This window comes from Sciurus vulgaris (genome assembly GCF_902686455.1).
Source record: "Sciurus vulgaris genome assembly, chromosome: X".
NCBI lineage: Eukaryota > Metazoa > Chordata > Mammalia > Rodentia > Sciuridae > Sciurus > Sciurus vulgaris.
In genome coordinates this window covers 90,304,742-90,325,902 of record NC_136471.1, presented here as the reverse complement: position 1 = coordinate 90,325,902, position 21,161 = coordinate 90,304,742, and the positions used below count along the sequence as shown (strand labels likewise).

The following is a 21,161-nucleotide window of genomic DNA, read 5'->3' as shown; positions in this document are numbered from 1 at the left end:
TGTTTTATCTTCTCCCTTTTGCTCTTTTTAATGTCTGTTACATTTACATTATAAACTCAACAATATAGTATCATAGTTTTTGATTTAGTCAATCTTAACATTTTTAAATAGTTCATAGAAATAAATAGGCAACCCCCCCAGTTTTATATACTCTTATGTAAGTGTCTACATATTTATCATTTCATGTTTTGGATTTGAGTTATTATCTAGTATCATTCCTTTCAGTCTAAAGCACTTCCTTTAATATTTCTGGCAAGAGAGATTAGTCACAAATTCAATCTTGGTTTATCTGGAGTATTTATTTCACTATTTTTGATAATTTAATTTTTATTTCAGCACTTCGAATATGTCATTCTACTGTCTTCTGGCCTCCATTGTTTTGATGGGAAGTCAATAATTAATTGTACACATTTCATTTTTTCTTGCCACTTTTCATAATTTTCTTTTTGTCTTTGGCCTTCAGAGGTTTGAGTATAATTTATTTGTAGCTCTCTGCATTTATTCTTAGAGTTCATTGAGCTTCTTGAATCTAAAGATTCAAATCATTAAGGCTTTAATTCATTAAAGTTTCTCATAACATTTGGGAAGTTTTCATTATTTCTTCAAATGTTTTTTCTGTCACCTTTCCCCCTCTTCTGAAACTTCTATTATGCATATTTTCTTTTTATGAGTGATATTGAGCCACGGGTTTCTAAAGATATGTTCATTTATAATGAATCTTTTATTATCTTTGTTTTATAAATTGGATTTTTATTAATCTATCTGCAGGTTCACTGATTCTTTCTTCTACCATCTTGAGTTCACTGTTTAGTCCTTCTAGTGAATTTTTCTTTAGAGTTATTGTGTGGTTTAGCTTCAAATTTCCATTTGCCTCTTTAACAAAGTATTTTGTATCAATGCTGGATTTTTATATTTTCTCCCAGAATATTGTTATTTTTGCTGTTTTTAAATTTGTGTCTTTGTTCAATAACTTGTCTACTTGCACACAGCCACGATGTTCATGTTGAGTTTTTTTTTTTTTCAATTTGTGGGTATTTAATTAATCTTGAATTTCTTCAGTAAACTCAATTAGTTCAAAATGTATTTGCCTTTAAAAAAGTTTTATTAGTGCATTATAGTTACACATAATAGTGGGGTTCATTCTGACATATTCATAAATGCATGTAACAGTTTGTTCCATTTCAATTCCCAGTACTTCATCTTTCCCTCCTCCTGATTCCCTTCCTCTAATCTATTGGTGTTCCTTCTATTTATTGTTTTTTTAAATTGGTGCATTATGGTTATACATAAAAGTGGAAATCATTGTGATATATACATAAATGCATATAGCATAATTTGGTCAATTTCATTCTTGAAACTCTATTCAATTTTTTAAAAAATACAATAATAGTTATATATACTTATTCTTTTTTACTATAATTATTAACACATTTTAATTGTACAAATTAATGCATTTGACTGTGACATTTCTATATATGCATATATTAAGCTTTCTTTTTGGTTGTCAGATGATCCTTTATTAAAATATTTTCCCGTGTATTTCTTAACTAGCTGTGCACTTCACTGCATTACTGTTGATGTCATCTATGATATCATGAGGCCATTGATATTATATTATATTATGGTGGCCATTGATATTATAGCCCACAGACTGGGCAGCCCCTAGAATCTCCTCAATCATTCTAGAAAGTTCTCTAGCTAAAGATTTATGAGGTATCTGTCAGGCAATGTTGACAATTTCATCAAGAGTGATAATTCCACTGTGTTTAATGTTCTTCTGTTAATTTCTGTCTCTTGGATGGCTCCTTGAAGGCTTTCATGATCAGGGCAGAGGCAGAAGGTACCACCTCAACCTGGACCTGTCTGTTTTGAATGGTCGGTTTCACTGTAATCCTCAGACCCTTCCTTTCGCCAGTTGCTTTGGCAATGTCATCACCAACCTTTTTTTGGAGACAGACAGATCCCCTGGCCGATCTTGGGGGCCAGGGCAGATGTGGCACCGACCTCACCGCTGGTGCACTTCAGGTACACGACTTCGATCTCATCGGTCGAACTTAGGCAGCATGGTGGAGGCGGCTGGTGTCAGATGAACCTGGATTTGGGAGGACTGAAGAGAGTTGCACATTGACCTCTTCCACACTGAAAGTTGACCTTCTCCAAGGTGAAAGTCTAGCTTTCATTATGATCAAAACGTCCTACAAATCTACTCTCATTATTCTCCTGTACCCTCCCTGCACCTCCCCACTCCCTTTGTCTCTTTTCCTGTCAATGGATAAATGAATAAAGAAAATATGGTATATATACACAATGAGGTTTAATTCAGCCATAATGAAGAACAAAATCATGTCATTTACAGGAAAATACGTGGAACTGGAAGTCATCATGTTCGGTGAAATAAGGCTCACACAGAAAGGCAAGTATCACATGTTTTCTCTCATTGGTGGAAGCAAAGAACAACAACAACAACAAAAGACCTGAAAGTAGAAGAGGAACTATTAAGGAAGGGAAATAGAGTTTTCTTTTTAAAATATTTCTTTGTTTAGTCAAAACTGGCTTTCTAGCAGTTGCTCTTATTTCCACATAGCTTATTGGTGAGCCAATGACCAGAGAGAAGTTGTGCTCAACTACCTTGTCCTCTGCCAATGGATGTATGTATGAGTAGGGGAGGGAGTTCACAATTCAGACTGTTTCAAAACCTGCTCCAGGTTTTATTTTCTCTTTTGAAGTAGCTTAGGGGCATGTGCATAGCCTCAGAGCTGGGTAGGAGGCTTGTGGACTTTCAGGCTCCATTCAGGAATATGCTTGCTCCAACCAGGACTATAACTTTAGGGTTGTAGCTTCTGAGCTATTAGGTTCTCAACCACTTGCCCACTGTTAGGCAGTCACTTCCACTGAGGGTGCTGTTGGTTTTGGGTATTAACTACTACTCCAAATTAAGTAAGCTGTGTTTGACAGTGGTAGAGAAACTTCTGGTGCTCACAGTCTGTACCACCCTGGCAGAACTTCTTTACTTTTCTGTTTGAAGGGTGGGGATAGGGGAACCTAAGATCAGAATGCCATAGATTACCCATTCTTATTCTAAGTTCAGCACTTTTTAAAGTAAACACTTATTAAATTGTTATATACCTTTGGGCTCTGAAAAATTTGTTTATTCATCAGTTTTGCCCAGATTTATAGTTACTTTTTGGTGGGAAGATTTGCTGATCCCTTCATTCAGTCATAGCTAGAAATCTCTCTGGAAAAGACAGTAGAATGAATTGGGCATAACTTTCCTATGTTCATACAAGAATACATGACCAGTGAAATTCCACATCATGTACAACCACAAGAATGGAAATCCAATTAGGATAATTTATAATCCATGTATGTACAATATGTCAAAATACTCTCTACTTGTCAAGCATATCTAAAAGGAACAAATAAAAAAATCTTTGTCTTATTTTATTGACACTTTACATAATATCAATAAACTGTAATTATCGATATCAGAGTGTCACTGTCAATCAATTTATATGAAATGGGTGTGGAGGGATTGATGGAAAGGCTAATATCCCCCAAAGCCAATTACTACTCCCACTACCTGGAATACACATAAATTTATTTTTTCAGTTGTGTTTCTATCTCTTCTTAGGTCATGGAATACTTTAGGGCTAGTGGTCAGATCTAAGTGCTCTCTGGTCTCCAAACTTGCCCAGCAATTGCTTGGAACACAGAGGTTTCTGTAAATGTCAGATGAATAAATCTATCAGCTGCATAAAACAGGCCAATCAATACTCAATAAAGAGGTGACCTAATGACTTTACCCTCATAGTGTTTTCTCTCATTTGTGGAAATCAAAAAAATGACTCTGAAGTAGAAGGAGGACTATTAAGGAAGGGGAAAGAGTTTTCTTTTTAAAATATTTCTTTGTGTGGATTGTCCCCAACATGACTCAGCTAGAAAGAGTGAAAAACAACTTTGGAGAAGGGCTTAGTAAGGAAAGGATTCTAGTTCTTTCTCTGCCACTTACTTGCTGTAAGCCCTAAGTCAAAATATTTTCCCTGTCTGACTTCAGCTACTCAATCTGAAAAAAGAGAGTGTTGGTGGGGATAGACTTTAAGGCTCCTCCTAGATCTGAATTTCCACAGGCATAATAGTATCAAATACTATTTCTGCGCTGAGCACTGTAAATATGTATATGTGCATATAAATATATATTCATTCTTATAACCTTATAAAATAAGATTGATTCTATTTTACAAAGAAGAGTCAGACTTAGAGGAATTCACCTGAAGTGACACTGCAGAGAAGAAAATAGTGTATGTGTGTACTCTGCACTACCAAACTGTCATATGTCTGTTGGCTAATGGCCCCAGAGTGGCTCTTGAGATCAAGTCCTGGACTCCTGGAGGTGCTGGTTCAACCATCCTTTACACAACCTAAGAGTTTTATGGCTCCAATAGGAATAGGTTCTCAGATAACCACTGATGAGGTAGGGACCAGATTAGAAAGAAGAGTTAAGGGTAGGGACCATAATGCCATTCTCTCTTCCTCTTTTCGTGCCTTCTGAAATCTATCTTTCAAGGTCCAAATCAAAGCTTGCTTCCTCTGGAAACCCTCCCAGTCTTAAGATTTGTTCCAGAGTATTTGGTGCTATTTTCCAAAGAGCTTCTGTGTGGGTAAAGCACTCCCAATCACTCTGACAGGAGGAAAGGGAGGGTATCTTTTTTTTCTATAACTCCTACATTTCCATACTAGCATTGCTAACTTACCATACTTGGAAAATGTTTATAGTGCATCTATTTTAAGAGTAGGTGGAGATCCAGGGTTTGAACATGTCGCGCTTGCAGCGAGTACCCGGGCGGGATCCGCGAGAGACTGCACTACCTCTGTACCCCAGGGGCTGTTAAAGGCGGCGAGGAAGAGCGGACAGTTAAACTTATCGGGTAGGAACCTCAGTGAAGTGCCTCAGTGTGTTTGGAGAATAAATGTGGATATCCCTGAAGAAGCTAATCAGAATCTTTCCTTCAGTTCTACTGAACGATGGTGGGAGCAGACAGATTTGACTAAACTAATCATATCAAACAATAAACTTCAATCACTGACAGATGATCTTCGACTCTTACCTGCATTGACTGTTCTTGATATACATGATAATCAGCTGACAGCACTTCCTTCTGCTATAAAAGACCTTGAAAATCTTCAGAAGCTTAATGTCAGCCATAACAAACTGAAAATGCTCCCTGAAGAAATTGCATATCCAAAAAACCTGAAGGGCCTGTACCTCCAGCATAATGAGTTAACTTGCATACCAGAGGGATTTGAACAACTTTCCAATTTAGAAGATTTAGATCTTTCAAGCAATTGTCTTTCAATTGTTCCTGCTAGTTTTTCTTCTCTGTTGAGTCTGATTCAACTCAATCTTTCCAGTAACCAACTGAAGAGTTTGCCAGCAGAAATAAGCAGAATGAAAAAATTAAAGCATTTGGATTGTAATTCAAATCTCTTGGAAACTATACCTCCTGAATTGGCTGGCATGGAATCACTAGAATTGCTTTATTTGCGGAGGAATAAATTGCGTTTTCTACCAGAATTTCCTTCATGTAGACTATTGAAGGAATTGCATGTAGGTGAAAACCAGATTGAAATGTTAGGAGCAGAACATCTTAAGCGTCTGAATTCCATCCTTGTGCTGGACCTGAGGGATAACAAGTTAAAATCTGTTCCAGATGAAATTACACTACTACAGTCTTTAGAAAGACTTGATTTAAGTAACAATGATATTAGTAGTCTGCCCTGTTCATTGGGAAACCTACATTTGAAATTCCTGGCACTAGAAGGAAATCCTTTGAGAACCATTCGGAGAGAAATAATAAATAAGGGAACTCAAGAAGTTCTAAAGTATCTACGAAGTAAGATCAAAGATGATGGTCCTAGCCAAAGTGGCTCTGTTGCTGAGACTGCCATGACACTACCAAGTGAGTCCAGAGTCAATATACATGCCATTGTCGCATTAAAAATATTAGACTACAGTGATAAGCAAGCAACTTTGATTCCTGATGAAGTTTTTGATGCAATAAAAAACAACATCATCACTTCTGTTAACTTCAGTAAGAATCAACTATGTGAAATTCCAAAAAGGATTGTAGAACTGAAGGAAATGGTTTCTGATGTCAATCTCAGTTTTAATAAGCTTTCCTCTATATCCTTGGAGTTATGTATGCTTCAAAAATTGACTTTTTTAGATCTAAGGAACAATTTTTTAAATTCTTTGCCAGAAGAAATGAAATTGTTGATAAGACTACAAACGATCAATCTTTCCTTTAATAGGTTCAAAATGCTACCTGAAGTTTTGTATTGTATCTCAACGCTTGAAACAGTTCTGATTAGTAACAATCAGGTTGGATCTGTGGATGCTCAGAAAATGAGGATGATGGAAAATCTGACCACATTGGACCTTCAAAATAATGATCTCCTACAAATTCCACCAGAGCTTGGTAATTGTGTGAACTTAAGAACTTTACTACTAGATGGAAATCCATTCCGTGTTCCTCGAGCAGCTATATTAATGAAAGGAACCGCCGCTATACTGGAGTACTTGAGAGACCGAATTCCTACTTAAATGGCATTTTCTAATCCTGATCATCATGTTAATTCTTAGAAGAATATTACATTTTGTTTTAGTGTCATCCTAAAGGTGATTGCTATAACTGATCTCCTAGTTTACCAGTTATCGCCTAGCCATTGGTATAATTGGCCTGGGCTATTTTCACTGCCAATAAATATTTTTCATTGATAAAAAAAAAAAAAAAAAAAAAAAAAGAGTAGGTGACCCAGTGTAGGAGCCCTGGATAAAATGATATAGGGGGTATTTGCTAATGGTTTTGGTTACCAATTTCTCTCCTGTACCTCATCCTGTACTATCTTATGAGGCAGATCCCACCTGCTACCACAGAAATTGAAAAGGTCAGAAAAACTACTTATTTGCCTTGTCTTCTTTGAAACTAGGGACTGGGCACATGAGTAGACTCTGTTAATTAGACTGATTTATCTCTTGGAATGAGGAATCAAATCTTAAGGAAAAATACTGTATGGAATTTTTTCTGGTGTTGGGTTTATGCAGCTGCAGAAGTTTTATCTGGTTTCCAGAGACAGAAGAAGTGTCCAGCATCAGTGATGTGGACACTGCATATGGTGCCATCCAGTTTCTAGTGGCAGCATGAGAAGTGTTTCCTCTTGGAAACTTCTTAGGTGGGATTTTGCCATCATTGCAGACTCTGCAGACTCTGTACCTGATTCTCTGGCCCTTTTTCACTCTTTGGGCTACCTAATACTTGTTTAGCAAATTTCGTTGTGCTTAAACCAGCCAGAGTTTATTTCTGTTGCTTACAGCTAAGAAATGACACTTTGTGGATTCTAGTTCTTTCTATGCCCTTGTTTGTTTTGTCCTCCAAAATAAATCATGCACCTCTCTTGGCATCTCTTTATCTTTTGTTAATAGTGGCATTGCCAAATTGCAGATTCTACCTGACTTATATAAAGGAGGGAAGGAATGTGACTGTTATGGCAATAGTCACTGGTTACTATGAAGAAGCAGCTACATGAAGATCACCCTCAGAGTCATCACTATGTTGTCACTTTATACCATACTTCTTAGGAAGCTAAAGGTTTTGGGCTGCATAGTTACAGCTTTAACTTCCTTGAATCTTTTGGTAAAATCACTACTCCATCATTACTGTGTACTTATTCCTTTGACCTAGTTATAGTGTTTATTAGTGTTCAACCACTTAATTCTAATATAGTGACTTGCTTGGTGTTCTGTCTAGCCTCCTTTGTCCCTCTCATCTAATGTGTAGAAATCATATAGTTGGGTAGGACTGACACAATCCTTTGATCCATTAATGGGCCCAGATTTCCACTAGACTAGTTAGCACAAATACACATTCCAGGACTCAATGATTGATTCTGTATTGGGCATGTACTCAAGGTAAAGTGAAGCTCAGTAATTTTGTTCAGTGGTTGTTGCCAATGGCAATCACCTTGTTATAAGGAGAGCCTACCTTAGGATAGAGTGGCTTTGTGGAGAGATAGAAAAAAGCTGGATTCTTATTTAGTGACATCATTCAGTAGTTGGACTGGTTCAGTATTCTTCTGAAGCCCATATTACTTCTGGATTCTTTTTTAGTTATATGAGCAATAAATTCCCTCTTATTAAAGCAGTTTCAGTTGGATTTTCCATTACTTGAAATCAAAAGCATCTTAACAAAGAAATCTATGAAATTTCAAAAGATTTGAAGGAAGAGGTAAGATTGAATAATGAATAAATACTCAGGAGACCTCAGATACCTTGAACTAATGTGTTATTCTCACCAAAACCCACTGCTTCTCCTGTGTTGTTCTATCTTAGAAAATGGCTTCAACATTCACTCTATTATCCAAGTTCCCAAAATAAACATGGAAGTCATACTATACTTCTTTCTTTCCCTCACCTCCAATCAAATAATCCATCATGACACCTTCTGCTTCTTTATCATTTCTACAAGATTCCCTCATCTCTCCGATCCATTGCTTCTGTCCTAGTTCAAATACTATGGTCCATAATAACCTCCATGAACTGAATCCTGTTTCTTCTCATATATGTTTTCTCTTCCCTTGATTTCTCTATTCCTTTTATGCTGAACTGTTCCCTGAACAAAAATTTGGCAGTTTCATTTATTCTTTTGTAGAAGGTAAACTCTATGGAGTCTGTGGACCATATCCAGTTGTTCACTTCTGAATTCTCAGCATCCAGCACAGTGCTTGGTACATACTATGTGCTGACTAATATTAGCAGAATTAATGAGTGAATGAAAGAATCAATCTTTCGGAGTTTTTTTATTGTAAACAAATGGGGTACAACTTGTTTCTCTGGTTGTACATGAAGTAGAGGCATACCATTTGTGTAATCATATATTTATAGGGTAATGGTGTTTGATTCATTCTGTTATATTTTCCTTCCTCCCACCCCTCCCTCACATCTTTTCCTTCTATACAGTCCTTCCTTCCTCCATTCTTGCCTCCCTCCCACCCCCCATTATGTATCATCATTTGCTTATCAGCGAGATCATTCGTCCTTTGGTTTTTTGAGATTGGCTTATCTCACTTAACATGATATTCTCCAACTGCACCCGTTTGCCTGCAAATGCCATAATTTTATTATTCTTTATGGCTGAGTAATATTCCATTGTGTGTGTGTGTGTGTGTGTGTATATATGTATGTATGTGTATATATATATATACAGTTTCTTTATCCATTCATCAATTGAGGGGCATCTAGATTGGTTCCACAATCTGGCTATTGTGAATTGAGCAGCTATGAATATTGATGTGGCTGCATCACTGTAGTATGCTGATTTTAAGTTCTTTGGATATAGGCCTCAAAATTACCTCTATACCTGAAATGTTTTTCCCTTCCACTGTCTCTTCTTTGGCTACTTCTTTGTCCTTCTCCACTAGACCTGGATCTTGCCTCCTCTGGAAATACTGCTTTGACTTTTAGGCTGGATTCTATGATCATCAAGTGTTCCTACAGACTCCTGTGTTCACTTGTGTCCTAGCATTGGTCATATTATATTGTCATTGTCTGTTTCAAAGTCTATATCCCTAAGTGGGCTTACTGTATTGGAAGACAGGGTCTATGTCACATTACCTGTTTTTCTCTGGAAACCTGTGATGAAAATTTGTTGAATGAATGAATGAAGATTGTGCATGTGAGTGGAAGATGGAACATTTGTGTGTGTTTGTTCCCACCCACTAACACCTCAATTTGCTCTTCTCTCCCCACTCTTCTCCCTCATCTGGCTCCAAACACCTCCATCCTTTACCACAGGCTACATTTTGTTCTACTGGTACCAGAAGAAAGCTTTCAATTCTTATCCACACTCCCTCTTTCCACTTCACTTGATTCCCCCTGCCATCCACCTTCCTCTCTAGTCACCACTCCCTCACACAGAGCACTCTCATGCCCTCTCCTCTCCTAGGACTCAGAATGAGGTCTTTCTTCCACTTCATTCTCTTTTTACCCTCTTTGCCAGTGGTAAAGCACTCTGATTTTGCAAGGTTTGGAATTGAGAGCAACTCATATTCTTTGTATTCGTTATCTGTGTATCCTAATGCCTATATGTCCCATTTGTGTCTCTCAGTGTCTTTGTGCTTCAATGTCTGAGTGATGTAGTGTTGGGTAGATCCCAGTGACTGTGTGTTCAAGTATCAGTATGTTTCAGCTTCTGTGCATTCTGATTTCTTAATATCCTAGTGTCTGTGTTCCAGTGTCTCAGTGTTCCAGTGACTGTATGCCCTTGCTTTACTTTATCTGAATCCACGTGTCTATGCGTCTTCAGAATCAGTGTTTATATACTCTAGCATCTATATTTCCTGGCATATTTGCCTCTTTATATAGATGCCAGTATCCCTGCACCCCAGTGTTTGCGCACGTCCGTCCCAGTGATTGTATTGGGCAGTGTTTGTGTGTCTAAGTCTGTGTACATTTCAGTGCTTTTGTTTTTCCTGTTTTTAATATGTCCTAGTGGCTATGCCTCTCATTGTCTGTGTTTCCTAGTGTCTGTCACAGGGTCTGGGTATGTTCCAATCATACTCAGTTTTTGTGTTCCAGTGTCTCTGTGTACCTGTGTTTGTGTGTTCCAGTGTCTCTGTGTCTCTTTTGACCATATATGCTTGAGTTTGTGTGTCCCAGTCAATGTGTTCTATATTCCAATGCCTGTTTCCCAGTGCCTGTGTATCTCATTGTCTATGTTTCTAAAAGTTGTGCATTTCTCAATGACTGTATATCTTAGTGTGTGTTTGGTGTCTTTTGTGAGTTCAAGTGTGAGTGTGTGTGTGTGTATCTCAGGTTCTGTGTCAGTGTCTATGTATCCTGGTGTCTGTGTGTCCTAGCATATTTGTGCTCAAGAATCTGTGTATCCTGATATATGCATGTGACCATGTAATTATGTCCCAGAATATGTTTGTGTCTCAATGAATTTGTATCTCTGTGCCTATATTTTTGTGTATTCATGTCAAAGTGTCTTTCTCAGATTCTGTGTGACCCAGTGCCTGTGTATGTACCTCAGCGTATACATATGTTCCAATGTTTGTATGTCCCAGTGTCTGGGTGTCTGATTGGCTATAAGTCACACTGTATTTCTCAGTGACCATTTGTGCCTGAGTTTGTGTGTCCCATTGTCTGTGTGTATCTGGGTATCTGTGAGTTGTAGTATCTGTTTTTCATTATCATTATGCCCTAGAATCAACATGTCACATTTTGTCTTTCAGTTTCTCTGTGCCTCTATGTATCCCAGTGTTTATGTCTCTGCATCTGTGTATCCTAGTATCTGTGTACTCCAGTATCTCTGTGTCTCACATGTATATCCCCCAATGTTTACTTTACTCCATATCTTTAAGTAGCAGTGTTTCTGTGCTCCAGTGTCTGTGTCTTAATGACTATATGCCTCAGTGTCTCTGTGTCACAGTATCTTTGTATGTATTAGAGTTGATACTTTTAAGTGTCTGTGTGACTCGGAATCTTTGTGTTTCTATAGGTCAGTTTCAGCGTATCCCAGTGCCTGTGTTTCAGGGTGTCTCTTATATATCAGTGTCTGTGTGTCTCTGGGTCTGTGTATGTTTTATTGTCAATGTTTCTCAATGTCAGGGTGTCTCACTGTCTGCATTCTAATGGCATCATGTTGCATTGAGTTTCCAGTTTCAGTAGTTCTGTGCTAAGTATCTTTGCATCTCTGTGTCTGTATGTACCAGTATCAGTTTTATATGTATATGTGTATCTATGTTCAACTGTCCATATGTCTCACTGTTAGTATAGCCAATGATTTTTGTCTCAGTGTCTGTGTATCCATTAATTTTTTTCCCCAGCATCTGTATGTCTCAGTGTCTGGAATGCCAATAATCTGTATATCTCAGTGTCTGTGTATGCCCTAAAGTCTATGCTATTTAGATTATTGTATCTCCTGTTTATCCCAGTTTCTATACATCTAGTGTTTATGTGCTCCAGTAACTGTGTATTCCAGAGTAAACATGTTGCCGTGTGTCTATGACTGTTTATGTGTGTGACGGTTTCTGTATCTCAGTTTCTACATGTTTTTGTCTACATACCCCAGTGTCTATGTGTCCCAGTGTTTGTGTGTCCCAGGGACTATGTATTCCAATGTGTGAATATTTTCCAGTGCCTGCATGTCCCAGTTTCTGAGTACCCCAAAGTTTGTGTGCTTCAGTATCTATGTGTGTATGCATTAAGGCATGTGTTTCTGTGTCTCTGTGTCCCAGTGTTTGTCCCAGTTTTTGTGCACTGGTAATTTTTTATTCCAATTATCTGCGTGTCCCAATGACTGTATCCTTCAGTGTCTCTACATGTCTTTGTCTGTCATGGCTATGTCCCAGTGCCTATGTATCTGAAAGTTTCTGTCCCCCAGTGTCTAATATCCATAAGTTTCAATATTTGTGTTTACCCCTGACTATGTACCAATGTTTATGAATACCAGTGTTTGTGTCTGCTCTTAGAGTCTATGGGCACCAAATGACTATGTGTCAACAGTGTCTGTATATTCCCCATTGTCTGCAGATCACAACCTCTTTGTATCTGCCTGAATAACCCAGCATCTGTTTGCTCTAATGATTGTATGTTCCAGTGTCTGTTATATCTCAGTGCCTGTGTATGTCCTAGTATCTGCGTTCCTCAGTTTCTGTATGTCACAGTGTTTGCATATGCAGATGACCTGCACGTGTGTGCATGTCACTTTGTGTTTCTTAATTTCAACCTTTCTCTGTATTTCCATATCTGTGTGCCAGTGTCTGTGTGTCACAATGTGTAGATGACCCAGTTCTATGTTATTCCATGCTCGTATGTGTATGCCTCAATGACTATACGTCCAAGTTTTTATGTGTCCCAGTGCCAGTGTACCTCAGTGTATGTGTATCTGTGTTTGCTTGTTTCATTGTTTGTGAATTTCAATGTCTATATGTCTCAGTGTTTTTAATATATCCTTGTGTCTGTGTGCCTCAGTATCTATATGTCCCAATGTCAGCATGTTTCTGTGTCTCTGAGCTTCAGTTTCTATGCCCCAGTTTCTTTGTGCCCTAGCAGCATGTGTGTCCCTCCGTCCATTTGTATATGCCAGTGTCTATATGTACCTGTACCTGTGTTCCAATGTCTGATCCCATTGTCTCTATATGTCTGACATTTGTTTTAGTGTTTGTGTATGTTGAATATTTGTTCATGCCATTATCTCTGTGTATTTTAGTGGTTGCCTATACTTCCCTTTAGTTATAAGGATCTGTATGGCAAGTGTCTGGCTGGGATCCAGTATCTACATATCTCAGTTTCTGAAGGTTTTTTTTTTGTCTGAATGTCTCTGGAACTTCCATTGCGTATTGTGGTCCAGTAACTGTATGTTCTTTGTTCTCTAAGCTGTGAGTTTCTGTGTCACATCCTTTATACATCCCTACGTCATCATACATCCTAGAAGTCTCTGTTTCAGTGTCTGTAGTCAGTTGGTCTGGGGGTCCTGGCAGCAGGGAGCAGTCAGTGGATGTGAGGGTCCCAGAGGCAGGGAGTAATCTGTGGGGCTGAGCGCTCCTGGAGACGGGGCTCAGTCAGTCTGGCCAGGGGTCCTATGGGGCCTGGCTGTTGTCTCAAAATGGAGGCAGCCACGTGTAATCAAACCTGCAGGTACTGTAACAGTGAACTTCCAGGCAACAGCAAGCAGCTGGTGCTCCACTGGCAGTCAGCAATCAGTTTGCTGACTGTTGTCGGACGATTGGGAGGTGAACCTCATGCGTTAGGTGATGGATAGGTGTAAGGCAGGCGATGGACAGGCGAGAGGTAGGCAAATGGCGGATGATAGGCGCCTGACAGTGAGCAATCTGCACTCAAAAAACGCGTCGATATGCTGGTAGACTGCAGGTGATCACAGCAGACAAATGGGGTAAACAGCAGGGGATCAATAAGCAGCAAAAACTGCCTCACCAAGAAACAGATATCCTCTGCTTGAAACCGGAGTTATGGAGCGACAAGGAATGCAGCCTCCTTCTACTCCGCCATCTTGGATCTCCTGTTTCAGTGTCTGTATATCCCCATCTCTGGGTGTCCAGATTCTCATATTCTTTATTTCTGTCCTTTGTCACTGTGTCCCAGATCTCTGTGCTTTAGTGTCTTTTGTCTTTGTATATACTTGAGTTTTGCATATCTTGAGCCTCTGTTCTAGTATCTGTGTCCCAGTGTCAAGTTCCAGTGAACTTATGTGTTTGAGAGTGTGTGTTCCTCTTTCTGTACATCACTGAGTTTGTGTGCTCATGATTCTTTATATGTTCCTGAATCTCTGCAAATCCCTGATCTTTGTCTTTCCTTGAATCTTGGTACATCCCTGAATCTAAATGTTTCTGAATCTTTACATGTCCCTGAGTCTTTGCTTATAACCTAGTAACTATATACTTCTGTGGCTGCTTGCTCACAAGACTTTTTGTTCTATTATCTATTTGCCCCTGTCTCTGTGCACTCCCAAGTCTTTGCATGTCCCTGAACACTGTAATCAAGTGTACATGTGTCCCTGAGTGTCTATATTCTTATATCTGGGTATCTCTGAGTCTTTGTGTTCAAAGGTCTGCATATTTCTCCTTCCATGTACCTGATGCTTTTGAGTCTGTATATCTCCAGAATTTTGTTGTCCATGTTCATGTCTCTATTGGTGTTTTGGTTTTTATCCTCTTGTCCAACTATTTCTCCTTCATTTTGTCAGTGTCTCTGTATTCTTGTTTCATTTTTTTACTGTGGTTGTGTCTTAAGTTGCTCTATTACTTTGATGCCTTTCTTAGTCCCTGGGTCTTTCTCTATGGATTTCTATGAATATGTTCCAGGATCTATGGGCTTGTATGTCTGGATGTCTCCCTGTTTCTCTTTCTGTCTTACTCTATTCTGGTTTTGTTTTGATCTGACTCACTATCTCTGTGTCCTCTCCCTCTTTGTATCTAGATTCATGCTTTTATTTTTTTTAACTTCAAATCACTATCTTCAGGCCCCTGGGTTGAATTCACTGTCTCCATCCCTTCATTTGTGATATTGGTTGCCTGTTTGTGTGTCACTATTTCTGGTTCTCCTTGATTCTGTGTCTTTGTTTCCCTGCCTCTCTGGACAGATTTCCTTGTCTCTGTGTTTCTGCCCATTTGCATATATTCTGTGTCTAGGTTTCTTTGTTCCTGTCTCTACTTTTCCAGTTGTGTCTTTGCTTCTATCCTCTGTCCCATGTGACTGTGTTTGTGCGTTCACATTCCCAGGTCTACTTGTTCTGGGTCTCTGTCTTTGAATTCCTGTGTTCTTTTTGTCACTGGTAACAATGTACCTGTGTCTGCACCTTGCCTATCCTTATGTCTCTGTTATATGACCTAAACCCTATCTCTGCTGCTATTTGTCACTGTTCAAATATCTTAGACTCCTCTTTGTCTCGGGATCTCTGAATATATGAATCCGTTCTCCTGTCTGACTCTGTGTTTCTCTGCATGTGTCTATGTCCCCAAGTCTTTGTTAACAAATCTAGGTCTGTGTAATGTGTCTGTTTTTATGTCTTTGTATGTCTTTGGCTCTGTGTCTCCATGTTCTTTCATCTCCTTCCATGTCTTCAGGTCAACATGTCAGTGTATCTCTGTGTTTTTATCTTTCTGTCATTGGTTTCTTGCACTTTGGTTCTGACTAGTGTCTCCCTTATTGCCTTTGTGTCCCCATGTCTCTGTGTGTCTTGATTTTTCTGTTCCTATGTCTAGATCTCTGTGTATATCTATCTCTTAGTTTATATGTTGTTGTGCCTAAGGGTCTTCACATTATCCATTGAATGCCTGTCCCTGAATTACCTTGTTTTTGTCTCCTTGCCTCTTTGTGACAGGGTCAGTAACTCAAAGTCATGGGGACACAGAGGCTCAGCAAGAGAGCATCTGTTTTTGTCTCTAGGTTTTTATTCCTGATTCTGTTGCCCTAGATGTCTGACCCTTTCTTTGTATGTCTGCATGTTCCTATATCTGTGTGTGTGTTTTTGTTCCAATATCCCTGTTCCTTGTGTTTCCATAGTGTCTGTCCCTGTATTTCCATGTTTGTGTCCTTTTTGCTGTCTTTCTGTGTGTAATCCTATCGCTTTGGTTGTAAGTGTATATATTTGTGTGTATGCTGCTATTTAAAGGATCTCATTGTTCATTCATTCATCAGCAGATATTTATAAGCACCTACTATGTGCCTGGCACTGGAGATACATAGATAATTTTGAAAAGGCCCTTTCCCCAAAAGAGCTTACATTCTAAGTTAGGGATCCAAATGAGTAACTAGATGATTATTACACTGTATGATAAATGCTATGAGCTTGAAGGGGATGGGATTATGCTATGGGAACATGGAGGAGGGGGCCAAACTGAATCCATGGAAGGGGTCAGGGAAAACCTTTTAGAAGAGGTGGCAACTGAGAGGTGTAGGGTGAATTAAATTTACTTACATGAAGTAAAGGAAGAGTGACCCATGCAGAAGGAAGAACTCATGCAAAGATGCAGTGATGGAATAGTGTGATTTGTTATGGAAAGTCCAAAAGCCTTAAATATACCATGAGAATCAGAGAAAGAGAAAGTTGTGAACAGGACAGGAAACTCAGTCAGATTTTGTTTTAAGAAAGTCACTTCCAGGGTTCTTTTGGCTCTTGACTTTGGTCTCCTGGAGCCATCACAGGACATAGGCAAGGTAGGGCTGGCCCAACAGCTGCTCTACATGAGAGCGCTTCACCACCCAGCAGGAAGCCCAACGGGGCAGCAGCCTTGGTGACTCCTTTAGCAGCCTCTTGCCTAGAACTACAGGCACATCTGGATCTTTGTGCCTCCGCAGACAAGGCCCAGTGGGCCCTCTCACTAGTTGGATATCTGTGTGCTGGAACTGCCCTGAGAGAGAGAGAGAAAGAGAGAGAGAGAGAATATATCAGTCAGAGCTGTGTCCTTAGTACCTGCTCAAGCTCTGAGAGGATCCTAAAGTAGGAAAACCAGAAGGAAAAGTAGGCAGGTAGATGGGCAGCAAAAGCCTGGAGGAGGAAGGAAGATGGTCATTGTGGGAAATGTGGAGGAACCAGATGGGATGAGAACATAGTATGGAAGTAGAGAGCCAAGACAAATGAGATAGCAGAGGAAGGAGGATAGCCAGATTTGAAGGAGAGACAGGGCAAATTGGAGCAAATGAGAGGAGAAGTGCAGGGAGACCCAGAAGAGGTAAAAGTATCTGTCCAACCCAATGTCACTGCCCAAACTGTTGTGGGCCTCTGCCTCAGGCTCTACCAGTATCTCTGGACCTGCAGTCCATTTCACAGTGGGATAAAAATCCAGAGAGAACTTAATAATACTCATATCTGACTGTGTCCCTTCTCTGTTTATAACATTTCGTGGCTTCTCATAGTCTTTAGGATAAAAACAAATTCCTCATCTTGATATTGAGTGCTGATCACTCTAGCTCCAGCTCCTCCAATCTCTACCCTTTCACACATATTCTTGCTCAGTCTTCCAGATGGGCAGGTCTCTCTTTCTCCTCTAGGAGGTCTTTCTTGAGCTTTGAGGCTGAGCAAGTTCTCCCACCCTGGGTTCTTCTAGTTCCCTGGACTACTTTCTGTTCAGCACTGATCCTTCCCTGTGATCGTTCATGTTTGGACCTTTCTTTTTCTCAGACTAGGAGTTCTACAAGGGTAGTCTGGCTCTGATTTCTCTTTGTGGTTGGGTATTCAACTGGGAGTCCACTGGCCTTTCATCCTGGCAAAGGTCCCTCTTGGGACTGGTGTCCCCTGGCTCCTCTCATCCTTAGCAGTACTTACCCACTAGGCCACGGGCTGAGGAGCTGAGGCCTGAGCCATTGGTCACATAGAACCCCAAGTGGGGTAGTTGTAGGGTGCTGGGATGTCTGTAGCGGTGCCGGAGGATGAGGAACTCAAGGTAGGGTCCAATGTGCAGTGTGAGGCGGGCTGCAGCAGCTACTTGGAGATTTAGCTGGGGCTTCCTCACCAGGCAAGGCTGGTCCCAGGACAGATGCAAGGTGCTCTCACCTTGTACAGATATGGAACTCCGGCTGATGGTGATAGTGTAGGCCTGAGGTTTGTCTGCAGTGATTGTGATGATCTGGAAGTAGGTGCGGGTCTGGTCCTTGTGGCCTGGTCTTGGTGGTGCCCCGAGCAGTTTCCCACTCACATGCAGCCCTGGAGCAGGGGGAGTGTGGGCCCAGAGCATGGGCTTTCACCTGGGCATTCACATCATCACCCATAGCATGAGCAGGGATGAGGTCTTGGGGCTCAAGGTCCAGATGAAGTAGTACAGATTTGTGGCTAGAAGACTACTTCCTGAGAGAAAATGCTTCCACTATGGTTCACCCTCAGTTGTCTGTGTGTGTGTGGGGGAGGGCAAGTAATATGTGTGCACATGCTTACCCAGTCTATTGATTTACACGTGTGTGTGTGTGTGTGTGTGTGTGTGTGTGTGTGTGTTTGGTTATATTGGGATGAGTATCTCTGGGCATGTCAGTACATCTCCATGTTTGAAGAAGGCGGCAGATAGAGTGTGTCTTTTTTGTTGTATGATAATGTGTGCCTTGGATATGTTGGTGTTCTATGATTTGGTATGATTTGTTATGTGTATCTGGTTGTGTGTTGTATATACTGATGTATATCTGGGGTGTCAGTGTGCATGTATATGGATGTGTGTCATCACGTGTGTGGGTATGTTTGTGCACCAGTGCATTTCATTTTTCTAGAGTAACAGAGAATGTGTGCTGTCTGTGTGTGCTGAATTCCTGGGAATTGGGATGAATCTGGGTGTATCAGTGTTTGTGTGTCTGAGTGTGTTGATATGCAGGTCATTGTGTATATCTGGGTATGTATCATGTGTCACTGTGCATCTGGATGCATTTTTGTGTATTTGTGAGTGTGAGGAGTGTGAAAGTAATTTACTGTATGCTCCAGTGTTTGTGTTTCTTTATCTTGGTGTTTGAGTGTATTTGTGTGTGTCCTTATGTGTGTTCTTGTGGATTACTGGGTGTTAGTGAGGTGCCAAATATTTGGGAATATTGACATGAGTATACTGGCTGTGGTGTTCTGTGGGGATGAAGTAACTGGGGCTCTCACCTGCCTTTGGGTCCTCTATGAGCTGCAGCAGATCTCCTGGGCGCCCATCAAGTGTGAAGCAGATCCTCTCTTCTGAGTGTGGGATATGGATTACAAAGTGGGGGTCCCCATCCACTGCAAGGCAGGATATGTAACTCTGAAGTTAGGGCCTTGGAAGGAATGGGAGGGAGGAGTGGGAAGGGAAAGGAGAAGGGAAGAGGCCATATCTATTTCCAGAGAGAGAGAGACACACACACACACATACACACACACAGACAGAGAGAGAGGGAGCCCACCCCCAGCCCCACCCAGTCCCAGTGCATGAGTTGTCCTGCACTCAAGAAGGAGGGTGATGGAGATGGCTGGCTTACCAGAGGATGAGAAGGTGAAGATGCTTGGCAATGTGCCTGTGAAGGAGAGAGGGTCTGTATGGTGAGGGACAGATCTAACACATATCTAGGAACCCTGAGACTCTCTGGCCTCTGAATCACCTCATCCTAGGCAAGGGTCAAATTCCTGAAGTCAGCATTTAAGGCTTTTCTGGAATCTAGCCCCTACCTAACTCTCCAATTTTTTGTTTATGCTCTAGTTCAACTGAACTGACTATTCTTATGAATGTCCTGACTTCTCTTACTAGTGATCTTTTTCTTCTGTTTTTCATGATACTTGGAATATTTTTCTTTTCCTTAACTACCAAGGATAAATTCCTAATACTTTTTCAAGGTCAGTTCAACTAATAGATTAATGGGTTATCAAGAGTTGACTTTGTTTTAGAAAGTGAGTTCTCTCTGTCTACCTTGCTCCCTTTCACGAAATGATGCCCTATACCACTTTGGGACTCTGCACAGGGCTCCTACCACCAAGGAGATTCTCAGAAGATGCAGCCCTTCAAGCTTGGACCTCCCAGACTCCAGAACTGTTGAATGAACAAACTTTTATTCTTTATAAATTACCTAGTCTGTTGACAGTCAGTTAAAGCTACCTAAAATGGACTAAGATAATGGGCATTGCATTAAGCTGCTAAATTTGTGGTTATTTGCTATGCAGCAATAGAAAATTAATGCTTCAATTCTCCTCTGAGTTCCCACAATATCAATGAGAAAGAATTCTAATAAAGTGGAAATGAAGACTTAAGGGCTCTTTGCCAGGGGAGCTCCTTGCTTACCTTTTGCTGGCCCCACAGAACTTCCCTGAGTGTCCATACTCCCTCCAATTCCTTCCAGAATTTTCTCAGAATCATGGTCCCAATGTGGATTTCCTGCCATGCTCAAAGAAATAAGAGAAATCCTTTACACCTCCAGGGCAAAGGTATTCTGTGTTCATTAAAGGACCCACCTTCCTCTGACTAGGAAAACCCACACTGGCTTCTCAAAATGACCACCTCCGGGACTGGGACTTTATTTCCTTACAATTGCTTTTGTCTTTCAAGCTCAGATATGTACAAAGTTCTTCTTCATAGCATTAATACATAAATAATACACTCATTCATTCAGGCACTGCCTAGGCTTCAGGGATATGATGTGGGAAAAGAGAGATACAGTTTCTGACCTGGTGAGTTCATAGTTCAGTCAGGGAGGCAGGCATAATTGAAATCATAATAATTACAAATGGTGATAAATGCTATATACAAAGCAAATAATGGGCTAGCTGAGGGAGTGATAGAGGCCTGAAGTAGCCTGCAGGGGGAGGGTTGGTAAGGAGATATGATCTAAGGCAGAACTGGAATTTTAGAGGCAATGGAAGGAATGAGAGTAGTAGAAAGGGGGAGGGCAAGCAAAGGAAGTAACTTGAAAGAAGTTCCTGAGTGGAGGCTAGGAAAAGCCCTCTGGAGGAGCAGAGAGAAGATCAGGGGGGCCCCAAGTTTAGAAAATGAGTGGGAGAGTAGGAGAAGGTGAGGACAGAGAGGTACAGGGGTAGGGATCCCTAAAGGCCAGACCTTGAAGGTCATGAAGAGGACTTTGGATTTCATCCCCATTGTGATGGGAAATCCTTGAGGGAAATTAAGTAGAAAAAGAACATGAAGAGATTTGTGACTTTAAA

The 21,161-nt window shown here is 40.4% G+C and overlaps 2 protein-coding genes and 1 pseudogene across 3 annotated transcripts in view; 1 reads left to right on the top strand and 2 right to left on the bottom strand.

Annotated features, from left to right (window-relative positions):
• Positions 1–1,543: 1,543 nt before the first annotated feature.
• On the bottom strand, positions 1,544–2,065 carry LOC306651202 (large ribosomal subunit protein uL11-like; annotated as a pseudogene). The gene has a single exon. The product of its transcript is annotated as a large ribosomal subunit protein uL11-like (transcript).
• A 2,749-nt stretch (positions 2,066–4,814) lies between these two features.
• On the top strand, positions 4,815–6,787 carry LOC306651031 (leucine-rich repeat-containing protein 40-like; the record flags this gene model as incomplete). Its single annotated transcript, XM_079123579.1, is given in 2 exon segments — positions 4,815–4,845; positions 4,848–6,787. Coding segments are annotated over 2 exon segments (1,785 nt in total). The 3' UTR covers positions 6,602–6,787.
• A 9,696-nt stretch (positions 6,788–16,483) lies between these two features.
• Positions 16,484–21,161, bottom strand: part of ITIH6 (inter-alpha-trypsin inhibitor heavy chain family member 6) — a 35,171-nt gene continuing 30,493 nt past the window's right edge. Inside the window, exons 9-13 of the mRNA XM_079124223.1 lie at positions 20,287–20,379; positions 19,493–19,528; positions 19,143–19,256; positions 17,844–18,221; positions 16,484–16,929 (exon numbers count right to left, since the gene is read on the bottom strand). Of these exons, the coding sequence (XP_078980349.1) occupies positions 16,718–16,929; positions 17,844–18,221; positions 19,143–19,256; positions 19,493–19,528; positions 20,287–20,379 (833 nt within the window). The 3' untranslated portion in view covers positions 16,484–16,717. The remainder of the gene's footprint in view (positions 16,930–17,843; positions 18,222–19,142; positions 19,257–19,492; positions 19,529–20,286; positions 20,380–21,161) is intronic.